The sequence below is a fragment of the Haliaeetus albicilla genome, chromosome Z, assembly GCF_947461875.1.
Source record: "Haliaeetus albicilla chromosome Z, bHalAlb1.1, whole genome shotgun sequence".
Classification (NCBI taxonomy): Eukaryota; Metazoa; Chordata; class Aves; order Accipitriformes; family Accipitridae; genus Haliaeetus; species Haliaeetus albicilla.
Genome location: NC_091516.1, coordinates 25290551 through 25318299, shown reverse-complemented (window position 1 = coordinate 25318299; position 27749 = coordinate 25290551). Strand labels below are relative to the sequence as shown.

Here is a 27749-nt window from a genome sequence, read left to right as displayed (position 1 = left end):
CTCTGAGTGGCAGAGAGACCCTCTGACATACTAGCCACTCCCCTAGTTTTGTGTAATCAGCAAACTTTCTGAGGCCACACTCTGGCCCATTATCCAGATCATTGATGAAGGTGTTAAACAGGACTGGACCCAGTATTGACCCCTGGGGCACAGTGCTAGCTACTGGCCTCCAAATAGACTTTTCACCACTGATCGCCATCCTCTGAGCCCAGCCATTCAGCTAGTTTTCAGCCACATCACTGTCTGCTCATCCAGCCTATACATCAACAGCTTGTCTATGAGGATCTTAGGGGAGACAGTGTCAAAGACCTTACTGACGTCCAGGTAGACAATATCCACTGCTCTCCCCTCATCTACTAGGCCAGTCATTTCATCACGGAAGTTTATCAAGTTGGTCAGTCGTGACTTCCTCTTGGTGAAGCCACGGTGGCTACTCCTGATGATTGTCTCATCCTTAAGTGCCTGGAAATAGTTTCCAGGGTTAGCTGCTCCATCACCTTTCCAGGGATTGAGGTGAGGCTGGCCAGCCTGTAGTACCCTGGGTCCTCCTTGGCCTTCTTGAGGACAGAAGTGACGTTTGCTTTCCTCCAATGTTTGGGCACTTCTCCTGGTCACCATGATCAACCAAAGATTATTGAGAGTGGCCTTGCAATGACATCTGCCAGCTCCCTTGGCACTCATGGGTGCATCCCATCTGGGCACATGGACTTGCTCAGGTAGCAAGTACAAAGTCAACTTAATTAACAAATAACCTCATCTCCATCATTGATATGGAATTTTTGTTTGAAATTACTATAAATAATTAAGGCAGATAATTGTCTCAGTAGCTTAGGTCATATTCTCTACCACATGACTGTCTCTGCCTCTTCTCAAAAATCAATAATCTGGCATTTCCTGTTTAAATTTTACATCTTCTTGACCTTAAATTATTTCTCTAAATAAGTGTTTATTTCCTTAAATGTCATAGGTATGAATAAATATTTTCATTTCTATAAGAAATAATTAATTCCACTTCCCACTCCATACCCCTGTTCTTCCATCTTCCCTGTGAGCATGCAATCTGCAAGCTAACTTTTGTGAATGGTTAAAAAGGAGCAGCTTTACCCTGCCTTGGAGATGTAGTGATATAGAATTTGGGCAGGGTGCAGGCAGCTCAGTTCAGGCTTATGGTATCACAGACACCCAAACAGTGTCTCACCTTGGCAGTGGTAGATGTGGACACTTGGTGGATGAGGTGGGGTTGTTCTGTCCTTTGAGCTACAGATGGGTTGGATTACTCTACTAAAAGCTGAGGCGGTGGTCAGTGACAGGACGCTTAAGAGGCAGTAGACGTTTTAAGTACAGGAGTCCTGTTAGAGAAGAAGACTTGCCCTGGGGGGAGCATGTTCCTCCTCCCTGAGAAGCTAACTTTGGACAAAGTGGAAGTGGAAATAATACTTAGCTATAAACAGTTTTAAGTGTGTAAGTTTTCAGTATGTATGGCACAGGGAAACAGAAGTCCTTAGGCTGTTGTGTGTAAAAATAGGAAATATGTAGACTGGCTGATGTGAAGTGGGATATCGCTACACCACTTAAATTTTATTTCAGGAAACAATATGTAAGCTTCTTTTAAAAACAGTCAGGGAAAGGCAAGAAAAGCCATTGTCACCCACATACAGATGTTTTCTATTTTTAAATGTAAATAAGGAGCTTGAAATGATGTGATTTATTTTTAGAAGAAGTTATATGAATCCAGACAACCATGAAATCTTAAAGAAACAGCTCTATTATATCCTGTGTCATAAACAGGTGAGTTTGCCTGAAAATTGTTTGCAGCTCAAGAGTAAGTTGTTGTACTACTTGCAAAAACAGACAAGTTTGGAAATGACACAAGCCAAGTGATTTAGAGCGGGTGAAAAAAGTACATTTTCAGGGAAAATTTGAGCCAAAGAAAAGTCCCTTTTCCTGCTGAACAGTTTCAAAGCACAGAATCCCTTGACCAGGCCTAATAAAGAAGCCAGTGTCTCCTGTGCATCAGTGTGAGAGCACTAAAATGAAATAGAGTGTCTAAGAATGCAATAAATCATATTGGGTCATTGCACTAATGAACAGTTTGGGCCCAGACTCCCATTAGCTTGTCTGTAGGAAGAGAAAACTGGTAAAACAAGAAAAGGACATACAGAGAGGCTCTTTGCAGGTACTTTCTTAAGCTTTTATTGTTGAAGGACACCCTTTAGCTAATTTCAGACCATTAAAAAAAATATATATATATTTGGTGATTAGTAATCAGTGGACAAGAGCAGAAAGCCCAAGTGAATAAAGCCATAAATACCTAAATCCTTGGGGTAACAGCCTGTAAAAGTGTCAAAAAGCATTGCATAAGTGACAAAAGATAGCCTCTGGTCACTAGAAGCTCCAGCACTGTTGGCACTAATCCATATTAATATATGGAAGGCATATTTTTAGTTCCTTCTAAAATGCTATCATGTATGGTTTTGCACAAGTTCAGGCAGTAAAAAAAAAAAAAAAAAAAAAAAGCTTTTTCAGAATTACTTGATTTTGGGAGCAGTGTCAAGTGCTGCTGCAGTGTCTTCCTAAAAGATCTGATGCTGTGGACCATTGTAAGAATCTCTCTTGGTACTCAGAAATACATTGTGTTGTTGGCTGAATTGGGTTTTCTTGTACAGGGTTGATTCACCTGTATAAAAGCTGTATATACCCATGCAGTCAGGTCCAGAGTTTGTATTTTGACTGTGTGTCTGTGAGAACTGGAGCTGGTGTTGATCTGAGGAGAGCAGATGTTAATCGTGTTTTTCTCAAGCATTCTGTTGACCGAATAGGCATCCTCATTGTGAGAAAAGGCAGTAAAAGGCTGTAAATCTGCCTGCTCATTATGAAAAGCAACAATAGATTGATTTATGGAAAAAAAAGCAACTGTTAGGCTTAGGTAGCCTGTGTGCATGAAAACTGAATTTTACAGTGACTGGATATTACTGCTGTTATTTCTGAGAGCAATTTAGTTCTAACTTAATCACAAGAGATATTGTGCAGGCAAAGAGAGTCAGAAACTTTAGTTAGCCTGGATAGCACGTCATGATAACACAGTTGTATAAAATTTGAAGTGTAAGCATGTTTTCTTTTCAAGAGTAGGTTTTTAGATTGTTACTTCCTAACCTGATTTTTGCCGTTCCTTCTGTATGGACACTTCTTTCTTGTTTTATGTTCTCTGTTAGCATCCCCTGTGCCCACATACCAGATTTCTTCTTTGTCTCACGTACACAGGTGAGTGTGCAAGTATGTACCAACACCTACGCACTTCAAGCCACTGAGCCTAAGAAACAGCAAAAAAGTATATGAAGGCATGCAACATAGCAGCAGGAAGCAAGACTTCTCAGTATAACCACATAAGCCATAACCCCTATGAGGAACATTATACAGGATTTTTAGATGAAGTAATTGGCCTTTCTCAGTAATTTTATAGAATTTTAGAGAGAAATCTGTAAGTTTTAAACAGTAGTGGAAAAACAATGTATAGAACTGTTTGTTAAATACTGTAAACTGATTTTAACAACTCTGTTCTAAAAATCTAGTTCTCTTTTGTAAGCTGTGTGTTCCAGATACTTCCTCTGTGTAACAACGCAATCTTTCCAATTCAATCACTATTACAATCTGTAGGGTCTTAATACGTATGGACAGTGTTGGGATGAGGAGAAATCCAATAACAACAGAAAAGTTTATTTTGAATCCTGCTCTTAAGACTTGTTTTCCAAAGAAGAAGAAAGAAAACTGTCTGAGGCTTTCTGGCATTTAGTGTGGTCTGCTCAGGTCTTCTTCTGTTTTTCAATTCTACTACATTGTTATTAATTTGGAAAACCTTGCAACTACACTATGACAAGGACATAGGAGCCTTAGGTCTATTATAAACTCATTTAGGCTCCCATGTTGTATAGCCTTTCAAACAATGTGTTGGGAACTTCTTGTTAGGATATTGGCTTTAGTAAAGAACTAGACATGATATAGTAGTGTGTATGTATGTTGAGTGCATAGCAATTTCTACAATGTTTGCCTCACTGACGCTTGAAATGAAGATCTTTGAGTATTACTCTGTTCCGTAGTTTTTTTTCTTGACAGCATGCCTTAGGCAGTAACTAACAGTAAGAGTTTTAGGCAAAAATGTTTCTTACGTTACTTATTTTCTTTTTTTTTTCCTTTTAAGTCTGAACAGCCCAGTCCTGCCAGTTCCAGCTCCAGTTCCAGTTCCAGTTTTATACCATCTCAAAACAGCAGACAACAAGGTACCAACAAAGGAAAAGAAATTGAAAGGAATGTGTGAAATGAAGGGGGCAATAAAAACAGAACTGGTGGCATCTCATTACCACTTCTCTGCTGTCATTCGCAGCCTGAACTGGCCACAGTTTTGCTTTAGAGACTTTTCCTCGGGTTGTTTTCAGATGTGGCTGTAAGAGCAAAATAAAGGGAAAAAATGTGTATCTGGGAAATGGGTGTGAAGGGTATTTGTTTTGAAGCACTAAATTCATGCCAGTCACTTAACAGATGCTAAACTCAAAAGAGCTTCTGTTTCTGACTTTGTCCTTTTGCAGGGTTAGGTAGCATGGTGCCTGGCTCCATCTGAAGCCCTGCTCAGGAAGGTGTGGCTTCCTATGGGAAGCCCAAGGATGTTTGTATGTGGACCCTTTCAAGGGCCGTGATCTTCCCATACTATTGGGAAGTTTTAAGAGCATACAGTATTTACTTTAGATACATGGTATGGGAAGATGATGGTTAGACTTTAAGTTGACTTTAAGTTTGCATGTTGGTTTTCTGGCTAATAGTTACAGTTTACTTGGAACTCGGTAAAGAAATGCATTTTTCTTCCCAGAGAACTTGCTGAGGCAGGTTTTCTGTAAATAACTTGAGAATCATCCTATGTGATCTGTTAAATTACTTAGTTCCTGCTTGGCCTTTTTCCTTGGGTTTATCAGATTGTACTACTGATACATTCTTAACCAACTTTTGTTTTGTTCTTTGGATCAGGAGCATTAGAAAAGCAGCTTTTGACTAATTAAAATTGCATTTGTTTTATCCATTTATATTCCTCTGGTAGACTTGATTTAAGGTGATGAAAATACATTAGTGCCTCAGGTAGACAGTTTATTTTTAAATAAATCTACACGTGATGTATATCTGTCCTACTGCCTTTCTATAGGTGACTAGTACTGCTTTTCTAATGTGTTCTGGCAGTGTTACTCCAACTGAAAGACAGCAAGAGCTGAAGTGAACTGTGTTTGATGACTGGCTTCAGGCATTTCATTTTTACCGGAGGCTAAACAGAACCCCTTCTTGCTGAAGCCCCATTTTTGCTCTCATTAAAACCTCATTAGTAGTGTGAACTGCCCATTAAAAGCCGAAAGATTTGGATACCCTTTCCTGTATCTGTTACCTTATGTTGGTCAAAAACTGGTTGACTTGATGTTTTCTTCTGAGCAGACTGGATCCATCCATCTCTTGTGGGTCATATACAAGACATATCACAGATGGTCTTCCAGTTTTTTTGAACCTTCTCAAGAATAGATAGGAGATCTTTCCTCTGATATGAACAACTCTGAAGTGCAAGTGGTATATACATCTCCTCTTTCTTGCCACAGTAAATAGTGATTACTGCTTCTTTCTGGGAGTTCCAGTTAACTAAATGCTTTCATTGCCCAGGCTGTGCATTTGCATATCAAAGAGAATAAACACCAGGCATACTGTGGCATGTTCACACTGTATGTTGTGCTGTGGTCAGAACCCATGCTTTTTTCCCTAACTAGAAGTTACTTGCCAGCGCCACTGCTCTTTTTCCGTTGCGTTCAAACTCCAGTGCTCACTCAAGTGTCAGAAAACCACAGCATGAACTTTTTTCACCTCTTTTTGTATGAGCAGTGGGCTAACCTAAGGTTCTTCAAGTTCTTCTGCCCTTGGGGACTTACACTGATATTTCTGTTTCCTTACCAAGAGCACTTGGGCAGCTCCTAGTTTTCAGTTTCTTCTTAACTATTCTGACCCTTTAGGAGATAACAACTTCTCAAACACTTTAAAAGGTTGTTGTGGAATTTTAAGTTGTTAGCAAGAAGCAGAAGACTAACAGTGACATCACTATCAGTGCTAGAAAAAAAAGACCTAAAAATTAATGCTTTGCTGATTGTTAAGAAAGTCCACTGAGAAAGTTAGCTAGCTGGGTACAAAATGCCTATTCAGAGTCCCAGACGTGGTCCTACATTAAGAGAAAACTTGTCTGAATCACAGGTTGTTCAATGCCTATGGGGCTGTCAGTGATAGATATGTCTCAGGAGCCCAAGTTCCTTTTTCTCCAAGAAAGAGGAATAAGCCTGTTGGCAACTTAAGACACGACCGTCTGATTGTCCCAGAACACAGCAGCAAGGGAGTATCAGGGGATGAAATGCCCCCCTGCTATACTTGGAAAAAGGACAGAGGCAAGAATAATGAATTAGCTTAAGCTTGGGAGAGCTGGCTGTGTAGGGATCATGAGGAATGTGTGCTGGTTTTCTTTCTGCTTCCATTTAAGAATAAAATCAAGGACTGATGTTTTGGGTGACTTGCAAGCATAGCTACCAGTTTCCATGTTGTGGAGTTACATGCTGGTGTTTTATGCAAGATCAGCTATTCATATGTCATACTAAATTTCATTACAAAATTTGGTTTTGGTTGATTATTTTACCTTTCCTCCCACTGACCTTTTCCTGTGCTCTTTCAGCAAGAGTATGCTAATGCTTTCCTTTCATCTGTCCTTTACCAAGTCTTTTCTATTATTTTCTTCCTCCTGTATGTTGTGGAGAGGAGATGAATGCGTTCTCAGAAGCTGACTTTGGCCTATGGAGTGGAGTGAGACTCATCTGCTCTCAGTGCAAAGACAACCATCTTCAGTAGGACTTTGGTGGTGGTTGTTAGTGTCTTTGCCCAGTAAGGTGTCAGGAAACTAGCCTTTCTAGGTTAAGCCTAGCCTGTGGAAATACCCTTATGTTCTACCCTTTTATCTTTCTTGAAACATGGAATCCTTTTCCATATATTGATAATTTAATTCTCTTTTCTAACCCTTTACCTCAATTCATTTAGCTCCCTATGCCATGTCTCTCATTCACCCACCTCAACAATTAAGCTGGCCAATAAGAATGTTTTCCCAAAGATCAAAATGGGCGAATTCTTCCTTCATCCCTGTGCTGATGCTGCTGAGAGTGCCCTCTCTCTTCCCTTTTAAAGGGAATATGTTTATTACTGCTCCTATAAAAGCTGAGGAAGGAGTCCCTTCCCTCCTTCAAGGGTCAGATGATTAGATATTCAGTCAGACTACAAGTTAGCATTTGCAAATAGCTGAGCATTGTCTGCCTGAAACCCAAGCAGAAACAGAAGATGGAGCACAGATCAGTGGTGGTTGTGTGGATAAGAAGCACTTCAGTATAGCTCCTTTCCCTTGTCACCTGTACAAGTGTCTGGTCCACCAGGAATTTGCCCATCAGCACCATCTGGACTTCTTCCCAGCCAACCTTAGGGCATAAAAACAGAGCAGAGAAACCATTGATCCGAACCTGGCCAAACTGTGCCAATTTATGAAAGTTCTAGTACGTGTCTCGAATGGGCTGTACTTAGAGTTAAATGCCTTGTGGCATCAGTCTTCTTCCTTCCCTCTTCTAAGCTGCTTTTGCCCATTCTTATTTCAAGTAGCTGTAGTTTTACACTTCCCAGATGTTAAACATACTCCTCTTTCTGTAACTGTCTTTTACAGCAAAATAAATTGAGTAAAATCAAACCAAAATTCCAAACTGAATTTAATGCATTTTTACGAGCAAGTCAAGCTTTGTACCATGGAAAAGAGATAGCATGTTGTTGTGTGGGATTGATGCACTTTTTATATATGAACGTTGGCAAAGTGCTTACTTGACTTGAAATGGACCCCGAAATAAAGCTAACTATATAAAAAACAGGAAGACAAAGACTGCCTGGGCCAGTATGAGTTAGAATGATGTTAGACTCTGCTTCTCAGTACGTGGATTAACCTAACAAATGTACTCTTATTGATCGGTATGTCCCTGTAGATCTTTACTTACATATAATACCATTTGAGAAAGCAAAAAATGCTAAAACCCAGCAATGCAAAAGAATCTTGCTTCTGATAATAATAAAGTAATAGTCAATTTCTCCTGGCGTGACAGTATTTTACTTACTTCAGCTATGGTCCAGGTGGCCAATCGTGCAAACACTTGAACATATGAGTCACTTCACTATCATGAGTAAGTATATTGAAGCTGAGTTGTTCTGTGAGTAGACGATTCATGGGTAAGTCCCTGCAGCATAAGCCCTCAGTGCATTACTTCATTTGTTTAATGTTAAAGACTCTCCTCTCCCAACACTGTGCAGGGAGGGTAGTGTTCTGTTATCTACAAAGCTAGGTGAATTGCCCCTGGAACACTGCAAAGTGAACTTCATGTGTGTATTTTATTGTTTCTGTTGTCTCAGGTCCATTGAGGTCTATAATGAAAGATCTGCATTCAGATGATAATGAAGATGAATCAGATGAAGCAGATGAGAATGACAATGATTCTGAGTTGGAACGACCTGTAAATACACAAGGAGGAAGCAGGAGTCGAAGGTGAGTGTCTTGTGATTGCAAGTAGCCTGGTGGCCAAGACATTGTGCTTGTTAGTAATGAGGTGAGGTCTAATGAGAGTGCTGAGGTCTAAAGAGTGCTGAGTAACAAATGGGCAGAGAATTCAGACTCTCTTTTTAAAGCCTATGCATGTAAAACTGCCTCTTCTAAAAACTAACAGAATTATCCATTCCCAATACAAACTATTTCTGTACTAATCCATATGGTTACGATGATCCTCATTCATGTGACTTTCCTTGATTTCATGCCATTGTGACTTCAGGGGAGTAGTCATAATTACTCTCTGGCATAAATGAGATAAAATTAAGTCCTTCAATTGCTGGATGAGCTATTCTGTACATAGTCTCATTTTTAAGATCTCTCTGCTTACTAGTTTTAGATTAGGTTGTTAAATTGGATCAGAATCAATGAAATTTGAATTTCAAGTAATTTCTGCAGTGCATGCAGTAGGTAATGTGTAAAAGTGCAGACAGAAGGTAAAGAAAGCAGATGTCACAGAAATTACTTTTTAAAAAAAGCTTGTGCATGCTAGCTGCAACCTTAAGAGGGTGTTCCAAAAAGCATCTATTATTCGGGCAGCTTGAAGCTCCAGCTTGAAGCTGAATGTTGTTGAAGGTTATGGAAAACCTGAAACAGTCTCTCTCGAACCTTTCCATACCCGGTTCTTTATCTGATCCACAGGGTTTTGCTGTGAGTGCACAGCACCAGAGTGCTGTGTCAGCTACTGCTTGAATGGGAAGGTAATAGGAAAACACTGATGAATGTCAGCTGCTCCCCTTGTGCACTTTAGCAGCTGGAATCGAGGAGAAAAAGACCAAGATGACTATCAGTTTGAGAATTTGTTCCTGTCAGTGATTATAAAAAGGATTGTCTCAAGCTCAGTTTGTCTCTAAATGTGGTGACTTTGTTTCACTTTTTTAACAAAATCTTAAGACTAATGTTTCTCTACCTTCTTTTTATCCCAAATAACTTTTTTTCTTTCTTCCAACAAATAAATATTCCCTGTTGTTCCTAAATAAATGAAGGGTGAGACTGATTAGGAGCTGAGCTTTTTCATGTGGCCTCTCCTGAGATACTAACTTCCTAAATTTTAGCCAGGAAAAAGTGTTATTTATGATGAGCAACAAGGAACTTTTCAGTGAAACACTTGTCCAACTGGGAAGTACAGCTGTTTAGAAAGCTTTTAGAAGAGCAGAAAATTAACTCTAAAAAACATTTTCCTTCTTCCATGAGGCTATGAACCAAGATACAGACTTGCTCCAGGACCGTTCGGAACAGCAGTGTAACGTTGTAAATATCTAACCATTTCTGTAATGTTAGCTGCTGTTAACCGGTCATGTCATCTCAGCCAAATGCAGGCAGACAGCCTTGTTCTCCAAGCTACACAGAGCTTTTTTCAGGGTGCAGCCCTGCTCAGATGCCTGTCTTCCATGTGACCTTGATTAATGATGGCTTGCTTAGCAAGGGTTCTTTCTTAGTGTCCTACCTCAAAGTGCAAGCTCTGTTCACTCCTGTTAACAGCCCTTTGTCTGGAGGTGTCATCTTCTGGCTCTGTTTTTCCATAGGGTTAGTCTGAGTGATGGCAGTGACAGTGACAGCAGTTCAGCTTCCTCACCACTACATCAAGAACCAGCACCACCTTTACTGAAAACCACCAACAACCAGGTAAAGTCAGGGTTAGTAAATGCAGTCCTGGGGACCTGATAATGACATTCTGATTACTTTGGTCCAGTTACTTAGTCTGTAAACTGACATAAAAGCTTTTTTTTTCAGGAGAAGTAGTATTTGGTTTAGCAAATACTATAGAACAAAGTAATGTTTTCATCAATATTTTAATAAATGTGTCCTTTCTGTATGAATTAGCTTTGTAAGGGAAACAATGCAAACTGGATTTACAGCATCAGTTGTACAATTGATAGAGATTTGGGGTTGTGTTAGCAGTAGACATGGTTCACATCAATAGGCTCATACTCAGGAGTTCATTCATCTCTTCCCCTCTCCCTCACCAGTGTTAATCTAGAAGATACAGGATTTTTTACTTCACTAGAAAACACAGTAGTTCTTACTTCAGTATCAGAGTACTTGTTCCGTATCTGTAAGAGCTAACTTATTTTTGAGGTAGGAAAGTAGAGTAGTTTTGTGTTTTCAGAGAAAAGAAATTAAATAACCTGAAGCTACAAAATACATCAGGGACAAATCTGAATTAGAGTTTGGGAGTTACCTCACCCCCAGTAACCAATAAAGTAAGGCTCTCTAAATACAAAAATTAAACAGAAAAGCTGATATTCTTTTTTTAAAAAACAGAATTTATACATCTTTTGTCACTTATTTTAGGGAGCCATAATTCACTCCCAGTGTCAGTTGGATCATACACAAAGTAATCATGAAATTTACTGACTGGCAATAAATGACTGCTTAGAGTATTGAAATAGTTAGAATAGTGTCTACATGTATTAACAGAAGTTTGTGGTTTAGATGGTGAATTTTATGGATAAGTTTTTCCTATATCTCTTAGGTTAACTTCTTCAATTATCTGACAGAAATTATTTATTTGTCATTGTTTTTCTAATAAGGTTTCCAATACAAACTTAGTGGTAGTGCAAAACCAAAATATTATTATTCATGTTGGTTTAGTTCAAATACACTGTGGAGTTAAAAAAACTAGCAAGTAGTTTGTACACAGGGAGAGGAAGGAGAGTCCATGTCCAGAAAGCATTCTTATTATCCACCAGAAACTCTGTAGGCTTTTCTAAGTTGATCTGTACAAAAGTTACAAGTTTTTAAGAAAGAGTCTTTGGGGAAAAAAGCAAACTATAAAGATGAAGGATCTTGCATTTACTGGAGACATAAGCACAAGAAAAATAAAACACCTGTCTATAGCTTGTTGTTTAATGAAGACTAACTTCTGCAGAGGCAATGTAATTGTTAAGTAATTTTAAGTCTCAATATCAGCAGCCCACTCAGTCACATCTTTCATGTTCCTTTCCCCTTTGGTGATCTAACAGAAGGTCTACCTGTGCATTTAGAAACTCCAAGCAATAGCAGTGTGCCAGCTAAAATTGAATGTCACATACCTTCTTCTATTTTTGTAATTGAGATTAATTTTATAATTGAGCTGAAAATTAGAAATTTAGGGAAGCATTATGAGAATGCAAATTGTATGGACTGTAGCCACATTTGAAATCTCTGCTTGGTAGCATAGTGCTGCTTGCCAGGATGATGCTTTTGACTGATGACATCAGGCTTGTGTTGACTGAGTCCATTCATAGAACTAAAGAGCTAAGACAGAGTTAATATTTCTATAAGCTTCCTCAGATGTGATTAGTGCTAAACAAGAGTGTTTAAGATGTTAGATTTCAACTACACATCAAGAGCACTGTAAGGAAGCAACTTTTTCAAATATACTGTCTCTTTGCTAAGGTTCTATTTGAAACCAAGAATTTTCTTCCTTTAAAAACAAGAAAAGCATCTAAAAGGTACTGGATTCATGCCTAGAGATCTGGGGGGGGGGGGTTCAAAACAAGGCTTTTTCTTCCACTGGCCTACACAGCAGTAACTCCAGGGGCTGTTCAATTGAAGAACTGGGATTTTTCTTCGGAAAAGTATGTTTTGCTTTCTGGCCACGCATCACTCTTGGCTTAGCAAATCCTTACGTAAGGTTAACTCAGATCTGCAGTCACTTTCTCTATATAGGGAAATAGCTGCCTCGCTGCTGAATTCTTACGGTGCTGGTCAACCTGGGAGGCATATACTCAATTTTATACTAAGGAAAGTAGAAATTGAAGGGAAGTTACAGAAAGCTGTTAGTGAGACTTCTTGCTAGTCTGGAACACTTGCTTTTACGGACCTTATTTCCTTGTTTTATTTGCTGAGTTTTGTCCTGTGTTGTGACTGTCCAGCATGGTTTCAGAGATAATCATGCTAGTGATGTTAGTCTCACTTACAATGAAATGTGAAACAAAATCTCCCATCGTCTGTGATCATTTATTTTCCTTTGATGTTTTTCAGAAGAACTGATCATATTTCAGGTTAGGCACAACATGGTGATTTTTTATTTGTTTTTGACTCTACTTTTAACTTTAGAAAATGTGTGTTGTGTGTGGAAAAATTGAAAGAATAATCAACAGTTCTGTTTCCCCAAAATATTCCTCACCTTAGTCCTAAAATTTTCATATTAAGCATGGTGTTCTGCTGCTTATTGACAGGCTCTTCTTGACTGTGGTTCAGTATTGGATGAAGCATTCTTGGTTTGTATATATGATAGTAAATGGCTTTGTATGGCATTGAAAGAAGGGTACCACATAAGTACAAGAGAAATTACCATCCAACACTTTTTTTTTCAGTTACAACTCACGTGGTCATTTCAAAGACTATGGTTCAAAATTGCTATTGTAGAAGAAAAGAGACAGCATTGGGGGAAAAAAAAAAAGAACAGGAAAAATATACTGATGATGTGACATTTCAAAGGCACTGGAGAGTACCTCAGCACCATTTTGTATCTGCAAAATCAGACATCTTATCCTACCAGCATACAAAAGATACAAAAAAATTGTTGAGGAGGCTTTAAATGACATGAAATTAATTCCTTTAAGGATTAATAATATCAACATCACCTCATTCCAGCAGCTCATTTTCTGCTGTAACCTGCTTTTTTTCTGAAAAATATAAGTAGGTTGTATGGATTAAAGAATAAAAAGCTCAGTTTTGAGTTTTGATTACATTTTCCCCAGATGTTACATTCTTTGTGTTATTAATTGATAGCAGAATTTTTCATATGTAATTGTATCCAGTGATGCATTTAATTTTTACAGGATTTTCTTTCTTTTCCAGATTTTAGAAGTGAAAAGTCCAATAAAGCAAAACAAATCTGATAAACAAATAAAAAATGGGGATTGTGATAAGGTAAATGGCAATGAGGTAACAGTTAACTAGTCCAGAATGTGATATTAATGTATTTACTAAACACTAACCTTTGTTACAGAATGAAAATCTTAGTAATTAGGACATCTTTGGTTAGGGTTCCTTTAGGTGCAGATTTTTTTCTTCTGTGCAATTTTGAAAGTCTTTTCCTTCTTTTCAATACATGTGGTGATTTGGCAAATGTCACAAGTTGGGAATCTGCGATCTATTATTTATTTTATCTACTTTCTACCATGAGTTTGCATTGTGCTTCACAGATGAAGTGATAATTTTTGAAGAGGACAATTCACAGCTGTATTCCTAGCCAATAAATCAATCAATTAAAAATATATATATGTTTTCCAGAATCCTTTCTGAAGGCAGTGCATTAGGAAGTGGCAGTGTGATTTAGCATGTTAACTAGAATGGTATGAACCAACATTTAAGACTGAGAAAGACAGTTTTGTTTAAAATCATGTCAGCTGGCCATAGGTAAGAGCTCTAAGTCATTGTCTGAGTGAACATAGCACAATTTCCCAGTGTGGACAAGTTCCTCTGAAGGTTCATATTTTACAGGTATTAGCATCAACTTTGTGATAATGTGAGGCAGGAGACCAAAGTTTCAGTATCTGTTGCTAGATTTTCAGTGGCCTGGTCCATATGCTTTTTGGTTTCTTAAGCTGGGTGCTGTATCTCTCTCTGCTTGAAAGAAAAAAAGGTTTCTGATGGCTCAGGCTGAAGGAGAAAGTTGATAATTGGGTGGAGAGGTGGGACATGTTTGACATCCCAGGAAGAAGGACAGTGGAATTTACCATTGGATTAATCTTTCTTGATCTTTCTCCCCTCCTACCTCCTTGCTGACACAGAAAATTAATTATGTAGCTTTAGAGAAAGAGAGGGGTTTGATTGTGAGCCTTTGGATTTGGGTCTTATATGGAAAAATGGGAGATGTTTTTTAAAGATGCTGTTTTGGCATCCCCAGTCTGTTTGATGCTTTTTGCCACAGTTGAGATACAGACATTATCTTCTACAGCAAAGGACCACCTAATAAGATTTTCATTGGCATTAAGTATCTAAGAAAACCCACAAAAACTTACATTTGGGTTGTATTAAGCTAGAAAAAGCTAGACTACTAAATCAGAAAATTTAGCTCAAAGAAGATTTGAAATAAAATTTTCATTTGTATTGTTTTTGAAGACATCTGAAGTTTTTAAAATACATAGCTATGACTTAATTAACAAGTTGTTTATGGGGGGGGATTTGTTTCTAGGCATATCTCGATGAACTAGTAGAGCTCCACAGAAGATTAATGACATTGAGAGAGAGACATGTACTGCAGCAGGTGAGGAGCACCCTCATGCAATATCACAGTGTGCTCGTTGAAATTGTGAAGTCACATCTATTTTTTTGCCTTCATCTAAAACTCTATAATAATCAGGTTTAATAACCTTCAGGCCTCTATAATCCGTATACAGCCCATCACCGCTTTCAGTATAGTTTAGGGAATTTTTACACATACTTTAAATTGTGTTGTCACACTAAATGACAGATTTTTAAAAAAATGCCTATCTGAGCTAAATTTTTCACCAGTTCTTTGTTACATTTCTCAACATACTGTATCAGTAATTATGAAAACAGGATGGGAGAATGGATACAGCTGTGCACCATAACTTGATAAAAATCGTGTTGCTTTCTCCTGAAAATGACCGGTGCTTTCTCAGAAACAGTTAAAAATGTTTTCTATGGCAAACAGAAAACATGGAACTCAAAGCAAAACTCACTTTAGGGAGAACCACAATGTATTTATTGAGTCTTCTGAAGTCATGGAATGAGTAAAATATGAAAATGTGCAAACCAAGAAGGCTCCAAATTTATTGAAAGGTTACACAATTGTAAGAACAAAGAAGAGTATTCTTTGTTTTGGGCAGCATTGTCAGGTACTATTGAATTACAAACTGTGAAGATTAAACAATAAGTGCTGTTAACAAAGCAGATGTGACTGTAGCACAAATGGTTTTATTAGGTTTAGTGCAATTATGTGCCAGGGAAATTTTTACCACTTCTAAATGACTGCAATCACACATCAAATTTCTCAACATTGCATAAGCGTGTTAAAAATATTTTGTAAGCCCCAGCATTAACCTGTTCATTAGTTCAGGCTCAGTATTTTGAGTGAAGATGAGAAAACAACTGAGACATCAGTGAAAAGGAAGACCTTGGTTAAGGATATTCTTAGTTAAAGAGGAATTCTGACAGCTTTGTCAGATTTCATAAGTTACAATACATAACGATGCATATTGGTTATCTTTCATATTTAATGTACTGTTGTTTCTCAGGTTCCCTTTTGTCTACAAAGGGAACCAAAGCACACTTTTAGAATGCTGGCAGAGGCAAATTTGGGGGAAACTGCTGTGCAGGAGACTAAAAAGTAGGAATTGCAACACCCTGTCCACTTTACATTATTTGTTAATTCTTAGAGAGTTCACATAAAAAGTGAATCTGAAAAAGCCACTGTGTTGTAAATTCACACCCTATCTTTGCTTCCTGAGCGCTTATTTCCCCAGTTATCCAAGGCATAGCTTTTGAATGGTTTTCACTTCTGGTCGACCTCTGTAGCCAGTATTACGCAGCTACCAGCTATCAGTACGGAACTGCACCACTGTCCTAGCCTGCACAGTCCAGCCATAAATCCAGCTTTACTGGGGCTGTATTGACAGCCTGCAGAGCATAGGGCTTAGGTGGTTTCATGTGAAATCTTGAAAAAGAAAACCATCTTCAAAATCTGTTATGCAAAGCAAAGATAAAAACATGCGAGAAACGTTTTTTCCCCATGAGGGTGGTCTAACAGTGGAACAGACTGCTGGAGAGACTGTGCTGTCTCCATCCTTGAAGCTTTTAAAATCCTGACTGGATAAGCCCAGAGCAGCCTGATCTGATCCCATGGCTGAGCCTGATGGGGGCAGGGCTGGCACTAGCAAAACCCCTTCCAACTGGAATTCTTCTGTCATCCTAAGAAATATTTTCCAAGCAAACAGCATGGTTCAAATTGAATCCATAATCCTCTTGCTCATCTAGTAGCATTTAAGTGTGTTTGGTGGGGAAGAAATATTCACCTTTGTTAGAAAAATGATGGGTTCATCCACTAAAGCTTCTTCAGTCTGATGTTAAGAGTACTGTTATAATCTGCTTCATGGGAAATAACTAATATAAGGAAAAACTGTGTGAAAAGAGACATAATTGAGCTGGAAATTTGGAGTATCCTATTCTGAGTAAATGAAAGAAGGACAGTATATTCTTGTGCGTTTTAAATTAAAGAGAGACCTTTTCTTTTCTCCTGAGTGTATTTATCAGACAAGAGAAAGCATTCATTCGTTGACCTTTGCCTCACAACTCTCATGAAGAGTATGAGTTTAGTACTGTAGTCCGTGACTGCTTGTAGCCTAGTGTTTAAAATAGTTAGGTTGATGTAGAATCAATGTGGCCTTGTTTTCTGGGGGACTGTTCTTGCAGATTGTTTCCCTTTGTTTGGAGTGTGTGTGCTGTTGATACAGCCCCAGTGAAACCTGGATTTATGGCTGGACTGTGCAGGCTAGGACAGTGGTGCAGTTCTGTACTGAGAGCTGGCAACTGTGTAATACTGGCTACAGAGGTGTAGCAGAATTCAGTGGAAGAACCAAGTTACTTGCCAATTGTTTGTTAGCCAGTCTGCACTAGCCAATGGTCTATGCTGTTATAAAACAAATAATGCAGTTTAGTTTTAAAGTCTTTAATCCCTTAATATTCTGCAATTCATTAATTCATATGATTTGATAAGTTTACAGAAATATGTTCACAATATTGAATGGATGACTTGCAGAGCATCAGTGCCTCTGCATTACGAATAAACTGTCATCCCATCTTTAATGTCCTTACTGCTTTACAGCTATGTAATTAATGTAAAATATTTCCAGTGAGCACAAAAATAAAGAAGTACAAAGCTGAGAAAGTTTTTAGGAATGAATGTGAAACTTCTAGACCAAGAAATACAAGTATATAAGCACTACAGAAGGTACAAAGGTCAGGAGAGCAAGGGGTAAAACTGTGGAAAGGGATGGTGGTTACTACATGAGAAGAGGGATTGAGCACAAAAATATGCAACAGAAAACTGTGAATAGCTGCAAGAGTTTTAAAGCTGGTGGCGGCGTTGAAGTGGAATGGTGGTGGAGTTGTCTGTTTCTGAGTGGTGATTGTCATCTCTTTAGTTTATGTCAGGGCAGGTAATAATCTCTTGCACGTGTCAAAGTCTGCTACCCACAGACTTCTAGGGAATTTTTAAAGAAGGAACTTGCAAGAGAAGAAAGACAGCATTGATCATTCAAAAGCGCTGGCTTTTGAAACTTATGCTGAGGAATGTGAGAAGGAGGGGACAGTTTTTTGCAATCTCAGTTGTTACCAAGTCCATAGGCATGACAGCAAACAGGAATGCAGCCAAGTTGGAAATGAGAAAAATGTATCTGTTTGAGAATGTGCCTCTTTCCCCAAGAGAGGTATTTGTCTTTGAGACACTTTGTTAAAGGAAGCTGAAATAAATCCACAAAAAAGAGAGAGGGGGTAGGAGAGGTGTAATACTGAACTGCAAGTGCCTGGATATGTAGCTAAGTAATCCTGATGTAAAATGATACTTGCAGATATATAAGAATTGCCCAGGAGGGAGAAGGCAGGTGAAAAAGAACATTTGACCCAGAAATTAGTCCTGTGAGAATTACCTGAGCAATTTTTATGTGAATACTGGACCATGGCTAGACAGAAATTGGTCTGAAATTACATTTTAAAAGAAATATCTCTCCCATCTCTTTCACTATGAAGAAAGGGTTTGGGATTTATGGTGATGAGGGGTTTGGTTTTGGTTTTGTTTTTTTTTAAAAACTCTGTGATTTCCAGTGAAATAGTAGAGGTAATTGAGTCTGCAATCAGATGTTAATGCTGCATGTCCCATATATTCAAATTTGGCTGGCTAAAGCTGGGTTCTTAACTCTGCATTTTCAGTGCAGATGATGTTAGCATGACCCCATGAAAGGCAACAAGATTTCTGGTAAGACTTTCCCTCTTATGTTGAGGCATCAAGTCATATCTTCATCTGGTGAAAAATCTCCTTAAAGCCAGCGCACTAGACAGCACAGGCATAAGGAAGAAATTGAGAGTATGCAGCACTGCTGAAGATTACATTGCTTGTGTCCACAAGGTGCTTAACTTCAGATGGCAACTATCTTCTGAGAATTTTCTGCAAGGGGCAGCTTGCAGGTCTGGAAACTATCACATGCCCTAAAACCCTCCATAAATTGAAAAATGACTATGTCATTAGTTGCACTTTGGCTTCCTTAAACACACACATTCATTTTCTTGTTTAAAGGCAGATAAATAGTTGTACTATGGTGGATAATGATGGAACTGAGCTGGAGAGACATGTAAACAGAGATGTACATTACAGCAGAAAAATAAAGCTTGCTACAGCAAGAACAAATGGGATATTTTTGTTCTTTGCAGCCTGAGCTCTTGGAATAAAGCAGTTTAATGCTGTGTTTTTAATATCATAACTGCCAGACTTCCTGGCAACTAATCTCAACCTTTTATTCTTTTTCAAGTATTTCTGAATAGCATAAGGATGCGCATGCTAATACTGTAAGTCATGAATTCCTCATTGACTGGCACACAGGCAGGTGTTTTTCATTGAGCTGTCTGGGTTTATCTTGATACACTTTTGTACATCCATTAAAATATTTGGGGTTCATTTCAGTCTGATTTACCAGGTGCCCTGACATAGTGGCTATATTTCTTGAGGGCTGGATGAGGGATATGTTTAAAATGTTTGTATTTCCCTTGGCCTAGAGCTTAAAAGCCCAAAGCAGAACCTGGTCAATAGAAGTGCTTATCAATTTTTTTAAAATATACAGTGCTGTTTAAAAATACATGTGTTAACACTTTTATGTAATCTTTGTTTCTAAAATCAGTTTTATTGCTGTGGGGGTTATGAGGGGTCATATTCTTCCACCATAACACAAGGAAGCATTAGACAGAATTGTTCAGCGTAGCTACATTTTCATGGCCTCAGTTTCTGTAAACTTCTTGTGCAGCCATTTATTTATCGCACAGTAGATATTCAGAGAACCAAACCTAAGATTAGATTCCTAGCTTTACAGAAGAAGGCTGGATTGAGTCCTTAGCTTCTCTCTTAGATGAGGCCCAAGAGAGTGCCAAAAATGAGAATGACAAATAACACATATCAAAGTTTCCTTCTGGTAACAATCAGTTTTGTCCCATTTGATTTTTTTCTCTTGTGTTAATTGCAGAACAGTAGGAGGTGGAAAAGTGTTACAAGAATCTGTGAATCAACAAGTGGACAAATGAAATTGACAACTTTATATTAAAAATTCCCATATGGAAAAAAATTAGAGCCAAGAGGCACAGGTTTAAATGAAGTCTTAAAAAGAGCAGGATTGTTCCTAAGTACTTTCAGAATTTTGGACAGCTGCAAACCAAATTAAACAGATTTTACTTTTATTTTTTTCCAACCTGGAAAATGGGAGATGATTGGAAATGGGAATTTTTACTGTAACAGGCATTTCCCTCCTATTATTTTATCTGGTTTTCATTCTGTTTAATCCACCCTAGGCTGTGTCATTCCATGCCTGACAATACACTTGAAGTTATTTCATTTATCATCTACATAGTCTTTTCTTCTGTGGTCTGACAAGAAAAAAAACATCTGCTTATATAATGAAATGGGGAGCAGAAAATTACAAAAGATTTAGCTTAAATTAATTTTTCTTTTTCAAGTTGGTATATTCCTACCAGATTTGTCATTTTAAGGTATGCTCTGTAAGCCATGTGTGCGTACATCTGTATCTCCTCGAGCTGTGGGAAAGGAATTACAGTCAGAGTAATAAAGCTCAAACAAGCAAGGAATAGCTAGCATCAGTGTTTTGAGTGGAGGTATATGTGGAAGCCCTAGAACTAAATGGGTTTCAAACTGAAGGGTGCAAACAGGATGTTGAACCTAGCCTGAGTGCTGCAGAAGGGATGGTTGGACAGACTGAGCAGAAGAGGAGTGTTCTGTCAGGCCATGACACTACCCAGAGGCCTGCTTCAGGATGGGGTGCCTTTCTGTGTGCTCACTTGGGATGTCTGTCTCTTGCAATGAAACAGTGCATAAGAGCTTCATAGCCATAGTGTGTTGGCATTGTGTTAGCCCTACCTGACAAATAATGCTTTGGCTCTCCAAGATGTTGAATGGGTTTTTTAGGTAGGTACACATCCTATCACTTAACATATCTGGAGTTACTTGTTACAGCAATTCAGTGCTGAGTATGACCGCTCTTTAAAAATGTAGACTTCAGTTGAGAGACTAAAAATGTCACAACTCCAGAAAGGCACAATTTAGATATGTACTGTTGATTTCACAGAATCATAGAATGGTTGAGGTTGGAAGGGACCTCTGGAGGTCATCTGGTCCAACCCCCCCTGCTGCTCAAGCAGGGACATGTAGAGCCAGTTGCCCAGGACTGTCAGATGGCTTTTGAATATGTCCAAGGATGGAGACCCCACAACCTCCCCGGGCAACCTGTGCCAGTGCTCTGTCATCCTCATAGGAAGAAAGTGTTTTCTGCTGTTCGGAGAGAACGTCCTGTATTTCAGTTGGTGCCCATTGCCTCTGGTCCTGTCACTGGGCACCACTGAAAAGAGACTGGCTCTGTCTTCTTTATACCCTCCCTTCAGGTATTTGTATACATTGATAAGATCTGCCCTGAGCATTCTCTTTTCCAGGCTGAAGAGTCCCAGCTCTCTCAGCCTTTCCTTGTAGGAGAGATGTTTTAGTCCTTATTCTTCTCAGGAACTCCTAACAGCTCTTCTGTTTGCTGTTTGAAAGCTGTGATTATATATTAAATAGTCACCAGAAGTGAACTTATGCCATTGGTAGGAGTCTTTCATGGTTGATTTAGTTTAAAAAAATTTGATTTAAGTCTGCTACTCAAGAAATAACTGCTGGTATGTGAACTAACAGTTGATGTGAGAGCTCTTGAATACACTTTTTTTTGTTTGATATGGACTAGATTCTATAAGGATTTATTTCTTTCCCTTGCTTGCAGGAAGGCTTATGCCAATTATTTTCTAAAGTAACCTGCTTAGCAGCTATGCACACAGTAAATATTCCAGACAGAGATATACCTGGGGTTTTTTTATTTGTTTGGACTTGCAGGGGGAGGGAGGGACTTTTTTTTTTTTCTTTTTTCTTTTTTTTAAAGACTGACTTAGAAAGTATGCAGATTTTTCTTTTTAACATTTGAAAAATATGTCCTACATGGTTATGTTTGCTGGAACAGCAGATGGGTAGGCTGGCATTATGGTTGGTGATGATCTAAAACAAAGACAAACGAGGCACTGTAGTCTGGACCATAGTTGTGCCAGAAAGGAAGTGAGTGATAAGGATAATGGTTTAACCTGCAAGTGTTGGGGCAGTTGGGCTTGTTTTATGCCATTCATACGATACTTAGTGGCATGTTAATATATGCAGTGGGCATGTAAAACTGCTGAAATTTTCAGCTGTGTCTTTTTTTTCCTTTCAGATAGTAAATCTTATAGAAGAAACTGGACACTTTCATATCACAAATACAACCTTTGACTTTGATCTTTGCTCACTGGACAAAACCACAGTCCGTAAACTACAGAGTTATCTGGAAACATCTGGAACCTCCTGAGGATTCAGCATCTGGCTGCATCAAAAACTGTTCTTTAAATGAAACATTCAGAACGATGCAACCAAAATGGGGAGAAAAAAACAAAACAACCCTCTTCAGCTTTATTTTTCCTTAAAGCCAGTCATCATCTCTTGATAACGGAGAGGAAAAGTGACGAGACTCAGAGGACTGCTCTTCTCAAGAAGAAAATGCTCTGGAAGAGTTTGCCTGGATAGCCTTGAAAAACAAACACACAAAAACAAACAAAAATACTTGGTCTTAATGAATGTGTATGGTATCATGTATCTCTCTCTGTGGTGTTCCAGTCCACAAGATGAATGCATGTTCAACACACTGCCTTATTACCTAACTGATCTATTTATTATTGCGTACATGTATTCTGAAGTCAATGAGTCATTGAATGACACTACCAGACGTTGCAAGTAGTGGGGTCCCATGTGTGCTCTTTTGATGCAGTACTATCACAAGCCTAGTGACCTTATTCATGTGAAAATGCCACTTCTTGCTGTCTTTCTCTAGTCACTTAAAACACTACAGTCTTGTTTCCACTTCTGCAGTTCCAGGAAACAAGATACAAAGTTGGGGACCAAAAGCAGTCCTATATTTTGTATCCTGTCTGCCACAGTGGGGTGGATCACAGAAGGTTGGACTGCAGGTCCTTGGTTCTATCCATTTATTGATCTTGACCATGGTAGAAACTGCACCAAATAGGATCATATGACTTGCTGTCTAGCCTTAGTGAGTAAACCAGTAGGACTTTTAACAAAAGATTTTATGTATACTGTCCTGAATCCAGCATCTTCTGCAGTCTACATTCTTGTGTCTGTTTTAATGTTATAAAGTTACATATATATAGGAGTGAAGGTGTTCTTCAGGATCATCATAAAAGAAGAAATACTGGTCCTGTCTTCTAAGGAACTGTTGTAGAAAATTCTTAATTTGGAGCTATTTATTACTACAAATTTCAGTAGTCCTCTGCTGCCAGTTTATGACTCACTGTTGCCATAAAACTATTTGCATAACATTTTTGTTTGTTCATATAGTATATGGTCTTCTTAGTTTGTTTGGGGATTTTTTTTCTGGTTTTGTTGCTTTTTTTTACAACTGCTAAATTAAAACCCTTTATTTGAAAAGAAAGAAATATGTTATTATACAGTTACATGTTGGAATAAATACATATATGATGTGTCGTGTATATGTGTATACACATATATACGCACCTGTGTGTGTGTGTGTATATATATATATACACACACACACATGCATATATGCTTTTTACACTTTCTAGATTTTGGTATCTGTTCAATAACCTGCTTGTGTTTCCAGAAGGATTTCTTGTCTATAAAAATGAGTATTCTTTCATACCATCTGTTATTCCTTAAAATCGGGATCCTTGTTTATGCATGATCAAATAAGAGGATGTCTACTCAGTTTCACATCAAAGCTCCATGCTCTCCTATTGCTGATGGTTTCTTGATGAAATCATCACCCTTCTATTACAAATTCAAACCCCCCAGTGAAAAGAGAAAAGAATTAAGAAAATACTTCTGGATGCAAAGATTTATTCAGGTGTACCAGCCTTAAAAAATGTATCTTGTTTCTGGACAGGCCAGTATGTCATGTGTATGCTTATATGCCACATGTAGTCTGTATGTGTAGAGCTGAACAGTAGTATCTGTATGACTTACTGTTTCATGCACACAGTCTGTGCAGCACTGTAAAACTAAATTCTTATTGGGGGTATTTGTTATTCCAATTGTAAATCTTAATACTGTTTCTTTAAGTCCAAAGAAAATTTTACACTTCACTGTTTTTGAAAGGGCAGGATACAGATTGGGTTGGGGGGCTTTTTTCTTATTTAAAATGTTGTTTGACCACACTCTGCAGGAAGTTCTTCTCAGGCTTCCCAAGAATAAGTGTACTTTTTCAGTAATGTTATGACTCTTATCGACGATTGGCATGAAGCATACTTGAAGCGTTATGTTGTTCTTTTAAGTCCATGTCTTAATGTGCAATTGGGAGGAGTGGGAATGTAATTTTAAAGTTACTTTTGACATCAGGCAGGTAATGGTGGGGAGGGGGAAGGGATGCATGTGAAGGGGATAAACTTCAATTTTTATTGATTATTTTATATAAAAATGTTTGGAAATCTAAAAGCAACCTTAAAAATGTTTGGTCTACTAGTGTGTGTTCAACTTCCTATCTTTTAGTTACACCAGATACATATGGAATTTTGTCCATTTTGACTTTTCTAACTAAGTTTTGTGGTAAAAAACTTACTGAGTTTCAGGAGGGGAAGAATCCCATGATACTTCTAGTATGTATGACTGTTGCACTGTTTTGTTAGAAATGGTGAAATGAATAATTTTACCCTTAAAATACTAGATAAGCCTTATTACACACTGAGAACAGGGGTGGAAGAAAACAACAAATAGGAGAATAGGCATAAAAGGGAGATGACAGCAATTACAGTATCAAGTTAGTGCTGGATTTCATGCAAATTGTGGATCATCCTTAAACTCTTAAATTTTCTAATTCAGTGGGAGAGGGAAGAAAATAGGCTACAGTTGTGTGTGTGTGTGTGTTGGCTTTTTCACAAAATTCTGATAGAATAAGAGTTACGAAGTGTTGATCTAAATTAAAAAAAAAAGCTATTTTAATCTAGTTTTGTATGCAGAAGCACAAATCCTTGTTCACTTAAGTTCAGACATTCATATTTCTCTTAAAGAAAAAATAGTAAGATACCTTTCCAAGTCTTTAACGTATATGAACATTGATCTTTGGGATGGGTTAAAATGTTTTCACTATTAATGTTTTGGAATTTTACTTAACATCAAGCTGTGAATATTTGGTGCACCTTAATTGATTGAGATGACCAGACAGAGGTTAGTAGTAAGTTGCAATGCCTAAAACATCATTTTCAGTGTGAGTCACTGTTATTAGAACAGTAGTTGGTGTCTAATAGTAAGGACAGTTTTCATCTCGTCACTAACTTTTCACCTCAGGAAGTGGATGTCCAAATGGGTAGACAAGTTAATATCTTTTTAGAGGTTTGAATCCACTGAGAGGCTTTACAAAAATTTCAGTATCATCTAGATTTGAGTCCATGCTAAAGAGAAAGTGCAAGAAAGGAGGAGGGGGGCATACACTGAAGTGAGGAGGGTCTTCCAAGGTAAAACAAAACCTGTGCTCTGTCTTCAGTCCTTGGACTGTAAGAAATGGTTGATCATTTCTCTCTCTCTTCGTTTCATTGGTTGGGTGGTTTTAGGTTAAGTCTACGCTTTCAATTTCAGAAGCAGAGTACACATGGTACAGTGCATTTGGAGAGCCCAGTATATTTCTGTTAGTTTCTTTTAGTCCGAAGGAAGGAAGGTACATGTTCTTGGGTTTTGCACTTCTTTCCCATTCTCACATTGAAGTAAACTATGTTTACAATCTGGTTTGTGTCCTTGGCCCTTACTTAGTAAGTATCATTGTTTTCTTAGAAGCTATTCTAGTGTTTTGGGGTCTCTTGAATGACCCGGTGATTTCAAGCCCCATTACTTAGTTTGCAAAATTAATGGGAAAGCTGTAGAATGGTCTGAAGAGGAAAACTGCCCTGTTAAGTTGTTGTATGCATTATCTTACTCCAGACACTGCTCTGATGGTAAGATTTTGATTTGCTTCATACTATCTTTGTTCATACACATTATATCCCATCTTACCACTTGCAGTTTAATGGCGAACAGTGTATCTTTTAGCAAACTTTTGTTTCCAGTCTATAGAGGGACTTGTTATTCTTCTGTTTGCTTATTAGTCTATTGATTTGCACAGTTTGCTGTAGTGCAATACACTGAAATTAAGACTTTTGGTGAAAATTTTGTCAGACTTTCAGCCACAGCAGGAGCTAGCAGGAACTGCAAAAATAAGCAGTGCAAAACATGTTCCAAAGTTTAACAAGTGCAAGGCATGTGTTTTTATGAGCCTCAGTAGTTTTCTTAATCATTAAGCAGTATACAGTAGGATGTAGTGTACACCAGCAAGCTATTCTGTGTACTGTACCAAGAAGCTTTACTGTTGGGCATAAAAGGCTTACGAACAGATGATGGGGACTAAAACTTATACAGCTGCAGTCCTTTTGTGTGTGCTTGGGAGTTAATCAGTGCGTTAACACAGCTAAACCAATGACATTTACAAGGCTGGCTCTGTGTCTGAGTGAGCAAATAAATTAACCTCAAAGCACAATCACGTAAGGGCCTTGCATTTACTTGAGCAGCAAGAAATGCTACTATGACTAGACAGGAAAGAGAAGTATTACCACAGTGAGAACAATACCCTTTAGATCCCTTAGCAGCTGGATGTGGTTCCTTACATTAACATAGAGAATACAATTTGCTGGTCAGCAGTTCTGTCTGCTGTAAGATAGGGTGACAGCTTGCAGAGTGGCAGCTTCTTTGGTTCATTGCTGTAATAATTGTGTTGTTGCTGACTTGGTGAGAGAGAGAAGTATTGCAGCATCATACAAAAATCTAAGCTGTCTTATGGTTTGAGATGCTAATGTCTGTTTAACATTTATTTGAATATTACATCTTATTTATATTCTATGTTTTACCTCAGCCAGATTGATTCTACTGCAAAGTGATAATCTTGTATTTTTCATTCTTCATTTACTTTTAATTCTTGCAGTCTGGAAATTTGAGGAAAGTCAAATGTAGGTCTGTGAATACAGCAGAAGGTGTATTTTTATCATCATTTAGTATAATTCTGACTGGAAGTAACCCTTTCCTGAATGTTACATCAAAAGGTCATGCATTTTCCTATGTTCCTTCAGAGAACTGATGCTATAAAACTGGAATTTCCATTAGTAAACTTTACCCTTTTCATCACAGGAAGGAATAAATGATTACCTTTTATCATTGCTCACAGGGAGACAGAATTCAAGGTCTGGGTCCTGTTTAGGAAATAGTAGGCTTGTGAAGCTGTCAGTTACATCTTTTTAGTAAGACCTAGAAAGAAAGCCTGTCTCTTTAAGGGTGGAAAGGAAGCAGAGGAAAAATCCGCTAAAAATATTTTCACTCTGATGAAGGTTGTTTTTTTCCAACAGTTATATTCCTCTTTCAAATACTTAAGTATCTAATGGCCAGTAGAGAGACTACATACAAACCATTAAGGAATCAAAGGTATTGAAAAGATAAAACACATAAGTTGTATTAAAAGCTTGGCAGTGCAAGTAATAAGGTTGTAATGCTGATATTGCTTTCAGTGCAGGGCAGACATTCCTAGCACATGTGGTTTGTGTATCCACGTCTGAGTGGGTGGTCTAGAAAACAGTGCGAAGTGCCGCAGGAGGGCTTAATTTTTGAGCAGTGCAGGATAGGCTTAGCTAGCACCTCCCAGGCTATCCAAGATAAAGCAGTTTTCTTTCAGCTTTCATGAGCAGCTAAGTTTTCACTTTGCCTGTTCATCTAAATATTCTATTTTTTTTTTTTGCAACTATA

The 27749-nt window shown here is 38.2% G+C and overlaps 1 protein-coding gene across 3 annotated transcripts in view; it reads left to right on the top strand.

Moving 5' to 3' along the window:
- Positions 1 to 23296, top strand: part of MLLT3 (MLLT3 super elongation complex subunit) — a 136788-nt gene extending 113492 nt beyond the window's left edge. For 2 of the 3 annotated variants that reach the window (XM_069777482.1, XM_069777481.1), the window contains 6 exons: positions 4196 to 4274; positions 8491 to 8623; positions 10207 to 10306; positions 13472 to 13543; positions 14811 to 14882; positions 22141 to 23296. In XM_069777482.1, the coding sequence (XP_069633583.1) occupies positions 4196 to 4274; positions 8491 to 8623; positions 10207 to 10306; positions 13472 to 13543; positions 14811 to 14882; positions 22141 to 22272 (588 nt within the window). In that variant the 3' untranslated portion in view covers positions 22273 to 23296. The remainder of the gene's footprint in view (positions 1 to 4195; positions 4275 to 8490; positions 8624 to 10206; positions 10307 to 13471; positions 13544 to 14810; positions 14883 to 22140) is intronic. The other variant, XM_069777483.1, reaches the window with a different exon arrangement.
- Positions 23297 to 27749: the final 4453 nt, after the last annotated feature.